The 13,005-nt window shown below is 48.2% G+C and overlaps 1 protein-coding gene across 1 annotated transcript in view; it reads left to right on the top strand.

The window, feature by feature from the left end:
* LOC139254799 (uncharacterized) overlaps positions 1-5,934 on the top strand; it is a 32,516-nt gene extending 26,582 nt beyond the window's left edge. Inside the window, exon 8 of the mRNA XM_070873827.1 lies at positions 5,744-5,934. Within this exon, the coding sequence (XP_070729928.1) occupies positions 5,744-5,934 (191 nt within the window). The remainder of the gene's footprint in view (positions 1-5,743) is intronic.
* The last annotated feature ends 7,071 nt before the right edge of the window (positions 5,935-13,005 follow it).

Raw genomic sequence — 13,005 nt, 5'->3', positions numbered from 1 at the left:
CCTTAAAAAGGATTGGTTTAGAGCAAGTGACAGCTAAATTGTTAAAAATGGGTTTCCCAACCTGATCCCCTTCCAGCCACCAACTTCCGGTTTTAAATGAGGCGGGACAGAAGTGGATGGGGTCTGGGTGATCAACCTGTTCCGGCGGAACATCAATTTAAATGTTACAATGAGGCTGGAAGTCTCTTTCTTAACCTTAACTTTCAATTTATCTGATTATGGATGGGTTTTAAACAATTTGTGAAACCTGGCAGTTAAAGCGAGGTGGGGTCTGCATAATTCAGGATGTAAGTGGCTTTATACTGAACTTCTGGTTCGAGCGTCCCTCTCTCCCCTCCTACCAAAACCCAGCTGACCCGCTACTGCCAATCCATGGTGCTCCAGCCTACACCCCACCCCCTCAATCCCTGATTCCGGGCCGACCCCAATCCCTGATGGACTCCCCCCGCTCTCCGACTGAGACCCCCACGATTCCCAACCCCCCAATCCCCTATCGCTGGCCAAGTCCAATACCTGACCGACTCCCCCCACTTTCCAAATGAGACCCCCGCAGTCCCCGACCGACACCCTCAAATCCTTTCCCCGGACCTGCCACACACAGCCAGCCATTCAGTCTGGCTGACTGTGGGCGGGAAACTGAGGTCTCACAGTGAAATCAGGTCCTGCTGTTAAAGTCGACAGGGAATGCAGAAAACACGGCCTCCCGGTATACAGCAATGATTTAGACTTCAATGTAGGGGGCCTGATACAGAAGTTTGCAGATGATACAAAAGTTGACCATGTGGTTGATCGCGAAGAAGAAAGCTGTAGACTGCAGGAAAATATCAATGGGCTGGGCAGGTGGGCAGAAAAGTGGCAAATGGAATTCAATCCAAAGAAGTGTGAGGTAATGCATTTAGGGAGGGCTTACAGGGCAATTGTATACACAATAAATGATAGGACACTGGCAAGGCCTGAGGAATACTTTGCTTTATTAGCGTAGGCTATAAACTATAGAACCAATGGGAACCTGTTCAACCTTCGCCACCTCCAAGCTAGATCCAAGGTCGTCCCATCCTCCATATTCGAACTACAGTACGCGGACAATGCTTGCGTCTGCGCACACTCACAGGCCGAACTCCAAGCCATCATCAACACCTTCACCGAGGCGTATGAAAACTTGGGCCTTACGCTAAACATCCAGAAGACAAAGGTCCTCCACCAACCTGACCCCGCCTCACAGCACTGCCCGCCGGTCATCAAAATCCACGGCATGGCCTTGGACAACGTGGATCATTTTCCATACCTCGGGAGCTTATTATCTGTAGGCTACTGGACTGTACAGCCATCTGAGAACTCACTTTTAGAGTGGAAGCAAATCTTCCTCGACTCCGAGGGACTGCCAATGATGATGATGAGCATATAAGAACAGAGAGTTTATGCTAGAACTGTATAAAACACGAGTTCGGCCAGAGCTAGAGTATAGCTTAAAGTTCTGGTCACCACATTACAGGAAAGATGTGATTGCACTGGAGAGGGTACAGAGGAGATGTAGGAGGATATTGCCAGCACTGGAGAATTTTAGCTATGAGGAAAGGGTGAATAGGCTGGGGTTCTTTCTTTTGGAACAGAGGATGCTAGGGGAGACTTAATTGAGGTGTATAAAATCATGAGGGGCCTAGATAGAGTGAATAGGAAGGACCTATTTCCCTTAGCAGAGGGGTCAATAACCAGGGGGCATAGATTTAAAGTAGTTGGTAGAAGGATTAGAGGGGAGTTGAGGAAAAAAAATGTCAACCATGGGGTGATGGGGTCTGGAATTCAGTGCCTGAAAGGGTGGTAGTGGCAGAAACCCTCAGCATATATAAGAAGTACTTTGATGTGCACTTTAAGTGCGGCAACCTACAAAGCTATGGACCAAGAGCTGGAAAGTGGGATTCGGTTGGACAGCTCTTTTTTGCGCAGATACAATGGGTCAAAAGGCCTCCTTCTGTGCCATAAATTTCTATGATTACCCAATCGCAGCATGGATATCACTGTTCCTGAGGCTTTTATTCTTTCTGCAACTTTAATCTGTACATTGGGCATTATGATTGTGATAAATACCAGGGAACTAGGAAACATATCTCACAAGACATGTTGGAACACACAACAACAAAAAAACTTCGTGCCTTTAACATAGTAAAACGTTCCAAGACACTTCATAGGAGTGTTCGAAGAAAAAGCAAATACATTTGACACCGAGCCACATAAGAAGAAATTATGGCAGATGACCAAAAGCTTGGTCAAAGAGGTAAGTTTTAAGGATTGTCTTAAAGGAGGAAAGCGAGGCGGAGAGATTTAGGGCAGGAGTTCCAGAGCTTTAGGCCCAGGCAGCTGAAGGCATGGCCAACAATGGTTCAGCAATTACAATCAAGAGGGTAGAATTTTAGGAGCACACACATCTCGCGAGCTTGTGATGTTGAAGATTACAGAGATAGCAAGGGGCTGGGCCATTGAAGGATTTGTAAACAAGGATGAGAATTTTGAAATTCAAGCATTGCTTAACCAGAAGCCAATGTAGATCAGTGAGCACAGTGGTGATGGGTGAGCGGACTTGTGCGAGTTAGGACACGGCCTGCCGAGTTTTGGATGACCCCAAGTTTACATAGGGTAGAATGTGGGAGGCCAGCCAGGAGTGCGTTGGAGTAGTCAAGTCTAGAGGTAAAAACTCAATGATGAGGATTTCAGCAGCAGATGAGCTGAGGAGGGGTGGGGGAGGGAGACAGGCAATGTTACGGAGGTGGAAATAGGTGGTTTTAGTTATGCCGTGGATATGTGGCTGGGAACTCATTTCAGGGTCACAAATGACATCTAGGTTGCGAACAGTCTGGGTCAGCCTTAGACAGATGCTAGGGAGAGGGATGGAGTCGGTAGCTAGGGAGCACAGTTTGCGGCGGGGACCAAAGACAATAGCTTCGGTCTTCCCGATATTTAATTGGAGAAAATTTCTGCTCATCCAGGACTGGACGTTGGACAAGCAGTATGACAAATTAAGACCATGGAGTGGTCGAGAGAAGTGGTGGTGAGTTGGACTTGGGTGTCATCAGCATACATGTGTAAACTGACGCCATGTTTTCGGATGATGTCGCCAAGGGGCAGCATGATGTGAAATAGCGGGGGGCCAAGGATAGATCCTTGGGGGTCACCAGAGGTAACAATGCGAGAGTGGGAAGAGAAGCCATTGCAGGTGATTTTTTTGGCTACGATTCGATCGATAATAATGGAAGGATAGTTTGTCACAGTCACAAAGGATGTCATTTGTGACTTTGATGAGAGCCGTTTCGGTACTGTGGCAGGAGCGGAAACCAGATTGAAGAGATTCAAGCATGGAGTTCCGGGAAAGATGGGCACGGATTTGGGAGGCGACAACACATCCAAGGACTTTGGTCAGGAAAGGGAGGTTGGAGATGGAGTGCTAGTTTGCAAGCACATTGGGGTCAAGGTTGTATTTTTGAGGAGAGGGGTGATGACGGCAGATTTGAAGGATACGGGGACAGTACCTGAGGAGAGAGAACCGTTAACAATGTCAGCTAACATGGGAGCCAGAAAAGGAAGTTGGGTGGTCAGCAGTTTAGTGGGAATAGGATCAAGGGAGCAGGAAGTGGTTCTCATGGACAAGATGAGCGTGGAGAGGTCAAGAGGGGAGATCAGAGAAGAACTGGAGAGAGATGCGAGTTCAGGGCTTGGGCGGAGGGGACCTCAGATGAAGTTTGGCCCGGTGGTTCAGGGGAAGGAAGGGAACTCACAGAGGCAACTGATCGGATAGTCTCAATCTTTGAGACAAAGCAGTCCATGAGCTCCTCACACTTGTTGTCGGAGGTAACTGTGACGGAGACAGGGAAGAGGGGTTTACGAAGACGGTTAGCAGTAGAGAATAGTAGCCGGGGGATATCTTTGCATTCCAGAATTATCCTGGAATAATCAGCAGTTTTGGCAAACAAGAGTAGGACCCGATAATGCTTTATATGGTCCAGACAGATCTGGTGGTGAATAGCTAAGCCAATTGTTCGCCATATCCGTTCAAGCCTGTGCCCCTTGGACTTGAGGGAGCGAAGATGAGGGCTGTACAGAGGGAAGGGCCAGGGTGAGAAAGAGTAATTGTGTTAACAGGGACGGGGGAATCAAAGGTGGTGGTGAGGGTGTGGTTGAGCAGATCGGTGGCTACAGAAATATCATGGTGAATGGAGGGCAAAAGGCTGGACAGTTTGGGTTCATAAGTGCAGTTGTAAGAGAGGTTGTAGAGAGTTTCACCCAGGGACAGATGCAGAAGGAAGTAGGTTGGGTGAGGGAATGGGGATGTGGATGGTGAGCAATGCAAGGAAATGGTCAGAGATGGCTTTATTTGCAATTGACACAGTAGGAATAGCGAGGCCACGAGAGATGGCATAATCAAGGGGGTGGCCGTGAATATGGGTTGGGCAGTTCTCATGGATGGAGAGAATAAGGGAGGAAAGCAGTGTAGTGAACTCAGAGGAGAGAGAGCAAGATAAATTGAGATGGAGGTTGAAATCACCGTGGATTAGAAGCCGCTCGTTGCAGAGGCTGAGGGAGGAAAGCAGTGAATCGCCCACCGCAACTTTCACCACATCGCCCACACATCGCCGGGCTGATCGCTCGCCGAGAAGATCGCTGGAGAAAAGCTGCTCCGACCTGGCACTCTTCAAAGGACTCGGCACTACGGACACCATTTTGAACATCGGAGGAACTGAGAGGCTGCTTGAAGAAGGGGCTTATCAAGATAATTGTAATTTGTGAGTTATTTAAGGGCCTAATTTACTGACTGATCTGCTCACATTTATATTTATATTTATTGAGGACAAAGGGCATTTCTAGCACTAGTAATGGGGTCTGTAACTTCTCTACCATTATTTGTAAATGCACACATGCTGCAGACTGAAGTTGGGTTTAGTGAAGGACCCAAACAAAGAGGTGGCAGACTAATGCAGAGGAGGTGACCGTACACGCGTCAGCTATGCCAGCTCATCAACCGAGATCTGCAGCCAACCAGCACCATCAGGACCGCACTTCCCATTTGAAGTAAAGGTTACTGCGGCACTATCCTTCTGCGCATCGGGCTCCTTTCAGGCCTCAGCTGGTGACATCTGTGGTCTCTCTCAGCATGCCACATATTGCTCCATTCGACAGGTGACTCAAACCCTTTAAGCTCACCAGGATGGACTTGATAAGCTTCCCTATGACCAAGGAGGCACAGATCGGGAGGGCTTTGGGTTTCTCGTGAATATCAAACTTCCCCAAGGTGCAGGGAGCAATAGACTGTATGCACATCACCCCAAGAGCACCTTGACAAGACGCAAAGGTGTTTCGGAACCAAAATGGATTTCACTCCCTGAATGTGCAGCTCGTTATCGACCACAACCAAATAATCATGGCAGTAAATGTTAATTTTCCAAGCAGAATTCATGATACGCACATCCTGCGAGAGAGCACACTCTGACCTGTCAGCCACAGGGTCATGGTTGGCTGCTGGGGGATAAAGGATATGGCCTTGCCAGCTGGCTCATGTCCCACCTGCGTATTCCCCAGATGGAAGCCGAGAAGCGCGACAATGAAAGCCATGTAGCTACACGCAATATCGTCGAAAAGACAATTGGAGTGCTGAAGTAGCACTTCAGATGCCTGGAGCACTCTGGAGGTAGCCTACAATACCACCCTGACCAGGTCACTGAGTTTATTGTAGTGTGCTGCATGTTGCATAACCTAGCTATAAGGAGAGGACAACAATTGCCAGATGGGGTTGCCGGTCCACCTCAGGAAAGAGTGGAGGCAGAAGTGGCAAACGAGGAGAAAGAAGAGGAGGAGGATGATGAGGACTTCAGGGAAGCCTGGCGATGGACCCATGACCCTGTAAGGTTAATAATCTTCAGAAAAGCACAGAAGGAGACCATGAACTAAAAATTGATGAATCCAAGCTTTTGGAATTAAGCTGAACAATTAAGGACATTTTGTGGTCAGGAATCAAAATTGACTTCATGCATAAAACAATGGAATTGTTACGTGAGGCCCCGAACTTGATTGACCAGGGTGGGAAAAACTATGTCCACTGGAGATACCAAGTCTGCAAGAAGCAAGAGTACAAAGAACCTTACGGAATGCAAATTTTTAGATAACAGAGCATTTAACATAAGGAGTTATCTTTTGCACTGTCGACTCCGTGTGCAAATTAGTAGCCATTCAAACTCATCACCACAGCCAGTTAAACAAATCAGCACATCGATAATCGGATCTCGGATGCAGGAAACGTATTCATACCTGGATATAAATATGCGAGCTAGAAGCAGCTCAGCAGAAGAAGGACAGGCAACACAGGAAGAAACAGCAAACAGGCACAGAAGGAAAGGAACAGAAGCTGCAGAGAACGGCCAGAAGAAGAACCAACAGCTCACGGAATCTCTGGTGATTATATGTCTAAAGTCAAATTTCTCTCAGAAGTCTAGTCCTGTAGTTTTGATCGTTTTTTGTTGTGTAATAAAACTGACACTGGGTTAAGTCTAAATTTTGTGCCGCTATAAGTTCCGAGGTCTAAGAATCAGAGTAAAGTGAAAAACAACATCCTACACCCCCACGACCCCGCGCAAGACTGGAAAAACCCTGTGGGTGTTACACAGCTGCAAAACTCTTGCGTCAGCAGCTCATAAATGAACGCTTTGCATGAACTTACATTGCTGACAGTTACAGTTACACTGATGGAAAGGCAACACTTGCAATTGCATAACGTTTCATCCTTGTCTGACCTGGCCATTGTTTTCCAACAATTGTATTCATGTTTTACCTTACCTTATGTTATTAGAAGACAATGCACAACAATTGTAAAATTCAATAAAAAATTTTATTAATTTAACAATGTAACTATTTTTTTGGAACTGTAACACCACCCCGCAGCCTCCCCACCGCCCCACCCCCCCCCCCCCCCCCACCCCCGGCAACAATCACCCAACAATACATTTTTAAAACACCAACAACAACAACAATACTAAGAACAATAAAATACCCCCTTCCCTACCTGCAGCCACGTTTCTCTCCAGGTCCTCTATCCCACCGTGTCTTAGCCCCCCGTTTGGGTCCCCAGGTAGCGGAAGTGCATTGGCCGATGTCAAGACTTCCTGCTATGGGGAGGGTGACAGTGGCATCATCGGCTCAGCAGGGGGTGGAGGGGAATAGGTTCCTGCGGAAACGACTTCCGAGCCAGAAGGACATTCTTCCTCCTGACTCACATCTCTGCTGGTGGTTGGTGCGACAGCACTTTGGAGTGCAATGCCGTCTCCCGACACTATCACATGCCGCAAGGCATGGACGGCGGTGGTCTGCTCATGCATCTTCCGGATCATCTGCTGCATATACTCTGAGATGCGAACGGACATCTGGGACATGTTCCACGTGTAAACACCAAATGCCTGGAGAAGGTCGTGACTTATCGCTACACTCTCCATGCACAATCTGGTCAAGCCCTCAATGTGATCTGCCAGTGGAGGCGTGTGCTGACCTCGCTGACTCAACCTCCGTGGGGTCGGCGTGGGCACTATTATATGCCTTGGTGTCGCCGGCTGCAAGCCACTTGGTCCCGCTATTTCTTTTGTCGAAGATGACGATGCATAAGTGACTGCAGGTACAAGATTGGAGGGGGCATGCTCCTCCTCTGGTGATGTGGTGCCCTCCTCCTCCTCCCCACCCATGGTGATGACGACCTGCAAGTTGCGAGGTGCAGGTAAAGATGCAGGGGCAGGTGCAGGTGCAGGTGTGGCCTCTCTTTGCGCCATAGGCATTGTGGGACCTGCCAAAACACAATTGAGCTCATTAGAAAAGAAGGGTACGCATGATTCTTGCACTGCGCTGGTATACATAGGAGGAGCAGCGCCACTACAATAGATGTGACCAAGAGACATTACATATTATTGCATCATACGGTAGTACATATGGTAGTACATCTATGTGGAATCATTGCCCCAGGTAGCTGTGGAGGCTGGATCAGTTGGAGATAGACAGAATGATCAGGGAGTGAAGATTCATGGGGAGCAGACAGGGAAGTGGAGCTGAGCCCAACATCTGATCAGCAATGATCTTATCAAATGGTGGAGCAGGCTCGAGGGGCCAGATGGCCTGCTCCTGCTCCTATTTCTTATGTTGTTATGTTGTTAACCTGAGAGTAGCACAGAAGCTGCATGCTTAACATGACATCATTCGTATATTATAATTAAATGACATTACATTACTCGAATACTGCTTTGCACATTACTCACGTGACGCATGGGAGGGTTCTGCATCACCACGGGTGGTGGCCGAGCGATTGTGGTTTGTCACTAGTGCCGTCGCATGTTCCTCAAGGTCCGTGAGCTGCTGCAGCTGAGTAAGGCCTCCTCTGCTGTGCCTCTGCTCACTTCGATTGTTAGATATCTTCCTCTGCAAACGTGACAAGAGCATGGCATGAGCTAAGGTACTATCATGGAAAGACAACAGGTTCCAACGTTACATGCTCATACAGTTTGAATCCACAATTGATGCATAGTTATAACATCTACGATCGGATAAAATATTTCGTAAGATCGTGTTTAGGATCTAATGCTGGACACAAAACATCTCAACTACAATCTCCATGAGGGCCCCGGGGGGGCGTGGGGAGTTATTCAGGACCACTCGGGAATGACAGGAGCTATTGTCCGAAAGTGTCCCAGTCCAGGCTGGCTCACTGTGTAAGTGACAGCAGCCGGAGAGACTGACACAGTCTGAGTAAAGCTCACCACCAATATAATCCAAAAGGAGACGGTGCCAAATTTAGACTTAAAAGATTAAAAAGGGCTCATGTTCCGAACCCTGCCCAGATCTTAGCAGGGATTATATGCAAGAATAACCAGTTTAATTTCAATCAGGGAGATTTACATATTATATGGATCATTACAATGTAAAATATATTTAATACTTACTCTTGCCGAAGCAACCAAGCTGTTCCAGCGCTTTTGGCACTGGTCCGATCCCCTCGCCTCATGGGACGCCGACGAGACCAGATCAGTAATCTCCCCCCAAATCTTCCGGTATGCGCGGTGTGGAGGTTTCCTCGCCCATCTCGGGTTAGTTGGCCCCACCGGCTATGGACCACACTGACGAGGGCCTCATTGGCCTCTTCCAAAAATGGCTTTGCCCTCCTCCTCCCCTCCACCTCCTGCCCACTCTCAGTGGATTCGTGGTCAGACATATTTTAATATTTTAATACTTCTGCTCAGTTTTCTCTCTCACTCTCTCTCTCTCATTGAAGGTTGGCATGCAGGTACAGCAGGCGGTTGAGAAAGCAAATGGCATGTTGGCCTTCATAGTCAGTGGATTTGAGTACAGGGGCAGGGAGGTGTTACTACAGTTGTACAGGGCCTTGATGAGGCCACACCTGGAGTATTGTGTACAGTTTTGGTCTCCTAACTTGAGGAAGGACATTCTAGCTATTGAGGGAGTGCAGCGAAGGTTCACCAGACTGATTCCCGGGATGGCGGGACTGACATATCAAGAAAGACTGGATCAACTGGGCTTGTATTCACTGGAGTTCAGAAGAAAGAGAGGGGATCTCATCGAAACGTTTAAAATTCTGACAGGTTTAAACAAGTTAGATGCAGAAAGAATGTTCCCAATGTTGGGGAAGTCCAGAACCAGGGGTCACAGTCTAAGGATAAGGGGTAAGCCATTTAGGACCGAGATGAGGAGAAACTTCTTCACCCAGAGAGTGGTGAACCTGTTGAATTCTCTACCACAGAAATTTTTTGAGGCCAATTCACTGAATATATTCAAAAAGGTGTTAGATGTAGTCCTTACTACTACGGGGATCAAGGGGTATGGCGAGAAAGCAGGAATGGGGTACTAAAGTTGCATGTTCAGCCATGAACTCATTGAATGGCGGTGCAGGCTCGAAGGGCCGAATGGCCTAATCCTGCACCTATTTTCTATGTTTCTCTGTTTCACTCTCTCTAACTCCTCCCAACTGCCTTTCACTCTGTCTCTTTCACTCTCTTTCTCTCCCCTTACCTCCTGCACATACGTGGATAACCCCTGACCTTGCGAATCATGGGAAAACTTCTTTGCAAAACCCACATGCGCAGAAAGCCATTGCTAGGGAAGCCTTGCCTTCCACATCGCTGAGGCCCATTTCACATTTCTGGGCTATCGCCACCCAAAAAAGCCGAAAGTAGCGATCCGACAAATGGGCAATCTTCCAGCGATCCTGAAAGCTGAAACATCTCAAAGGCTGGAACATTGCCCATTTTTGGGCCCCTAGCAATGTAAGTGAAAAGTCTAGCCCCCAAGGTGTCATCAGCCCTCAGCCTCGTATCCGTCAGGGCCATGATGCTGATGTAATTGTCCACGATAAGCTCATGGATGGCAAGTGTGGGACAAACATCCGGGTCTTCGAGCATCCCAAAGAAAGGTGGTATCCTCACAAGACGCAGTGGATCAGACCCGCAGTGAACACAATGGTATGAACTCCTCAGTGGGTGTATCTACAATTGCTGCGTAATCATCATCATCATCATCATAGGCAGTCCTTTGGAATCGAGAAAGATTTGCAACCACTCCCAAAGTGAGTTCTTTGGTGGCTGAACAGTCCAATACAAGAGCCACAGACTTTGTTACAGGTGGGACAGACATTCGTCGAGGGAAGGGGTGGGTGGGGCTGGTTTGCTGAGACTCGAAGAGCTCAACGCCCTCCCAGATGCACTTTCTCCACCTCGGGCGGTCTGCGGCCAGGGTCTCCCAGGTGTCAGTGGTGATGTCGCATTTCACCAGGGAGGCTTTGAGCATGTCCTTGTAACATTTCCGCTGCCCACCTTTGGCTCGTTTGCCATGAAGGAGCTCTGCACAAAGCATTTGCTTCGGGAGTCTCGTATCTGGCATGCGAACTATGTGGCCTGTCCAGCGAAGCTGATTGAGTGTGGTCAATGCTTCAATACTGGGGATGTTAGCCTGGACAAGGACACTGATATTGGTACGTCTGTCCTCCCAGGGGATTTGCAGGATCTTGCAGAGACATCGTTGGTGCTCGATGTTCAGTGACTTGAGGTGCCTTCTATACATCGTCCATGCCTCTGATCCATAGAGGAAGGCGGGTATTACTACAGCCCTGTAGACCATGGGCTTGGTGGTAGATTTGAGGGCCTGGTCTTCAAACACTCTTTTCCTCAGATGGCCGAAGGCTGCACTGGCGCACTGGATGCGATGTTGTGTCTCCGCATCAATGTCTGCCTTTGTTGATAAGAAGCTTCCGAGATATGGGAAATGGTCCACGTTGACGAGGGCCGCGTCATGAATCTTGATGATTGGAGGACAGTGCTATGCGATGGGGACAGGCTGGTGGAGGACATTTGTCTTACAGATGTTAAGCGTAAGGCCCATGCTTTCGTATGCCTCAGTGAATACATTGACTATATCCTGGAGTTCAGCCGCAGAATGTGCGCAGACGCAGGTGTCGTCCGCATACTGCAACTCAGCGACAGAGGTTGGGGTAATCTTGGACCTGGCCTGGAGGCGGTGTAGGTTAAACAGCTTCCCACTGGTTCTGCAGTTTAGTTCCACTCCAGTGAGGAGCTTGTTGACTGTGAGGTGGAGCATGGCAGCGAGGAAGTTTGAGAAGAGGGTTGGAGTGATGATGCAGCCCTGTTTGACCGCGGTCCGGATATGAATTGGGTCTGTAATGGATCCGTTGGTAAGGATCACGGCCTGCATGTCATCATGAAGCAGGCAAAGAATGTTGACAAACTTTTGGGGGCATTCAAAATGGAGGAGGATGCTCCATCGACCCTCAAGGTTGACAGTGTCAAAGGCCTTTGTAAGATCGAAAAAGGCCGTGTATGAGGGCTGGCGCTGCTCCCTGCATTTTTCCTGCAGCTGTCGCGCTGCAAAGATCATGAATCTCGGGGCACAACGGACATGATCTTTGCTGCGTAATATCAAATCGATGGCCTAGTGGGAAAAGACACTGCCTGATGAGGTACTGAGCCATACAGACCAGAAGTGGTCGTGTTCAATTTTCGTTCTGCACTCAGTTAGCTGATCTCAGCGACAAAAAACATTCGAAGAGTGATAGTTGGTGACTTCATTTCTGGGCTGTGGTGGCAGTGGAAGCAGCCAGGGCTCCAGGTCTGGATTGTGATCTGCTGACCCTGGGTGTGTGTTTTACATGAATGTGGGTTTGTTCATCAGTGCTGCCTCCACAGTGGAATGGCTGATCATCAGTTGCTGTTTCCACTCAGACATGAAGGAAGGCCACGGCAGTGTCTCAGGTCAGCTATTGCAAATCATGGAGCCAAATCATGAGGGGTTTGGACAGAGTAGATAGAGAGAAACTGTTCCCATTGGCAGAAGGGTCGAGAACCAGAGGACACAGAGTTAAGGTGATTGGCTAAAAAACCAAAGGCAATGCAAGAAAAAACTTTTTTACGCAGCGAGAGGTTGGGTTCTGGAATGCACTGCCTGATAGGGTGGTGGAGGCAGACTCAATCTTATCTTTCAAATGGGAGTTGGATAAGTATCTAAAGGGAAAAAAATTGCAGAGCTCTGGGGAAAGGGTCCTGGAGTAGGATTACCTGTGAGTTGCCACAGGCCCGATGGGCTGAATGGCCTTTTTCTGACTGTAACCATTCTATGATTCTATAAGGCCAACAGGAGTTAACTCCAGTGGGCTGAGGGTGACTTTGTACAAATTACAGATGATCATTTCCTCTCCTCTGTCAGTTTATTATTTCATGTTCTGAGGAATAATATCAGATCACACTTTCACCATCAAATCGAAACAAGATGATACTATTTGGAGGAAGCTCTGCCCATATTCGAGCCGACTTGTCAGCAGATTTCCGTGCCCAGGATCACCACACTGAGCAAATATGAGTCAGTGTTTGAATGTGGTGGAGGTGCTGTATATAAAGACTGAACGCTGCAAGAGAAAGACAGAGCAAGAGAGAGAAGCAGCTCCTTTACTCTTAGAAACCAGCCAGC

This window comes from Pristiophorus japonicus, chromosome 3, assembly GCF_044704955.1.
Source record: "Pristiophorus japonicus isolate sPriJap1 chromosome 3, sPriJap1.hap1, whole genome shotgun sequence".
Lineage (NCBI taxonomy): Eukaryota > Metazoa > Chordata > Chondrichthyes > Pristiophoridae > Pristiophorus > Pristiophorus japonicus.
Note: the sequence above shows the minus strand (reverse complement) of the source record. Positions and strands in the feature narration are given on the sequence as shown.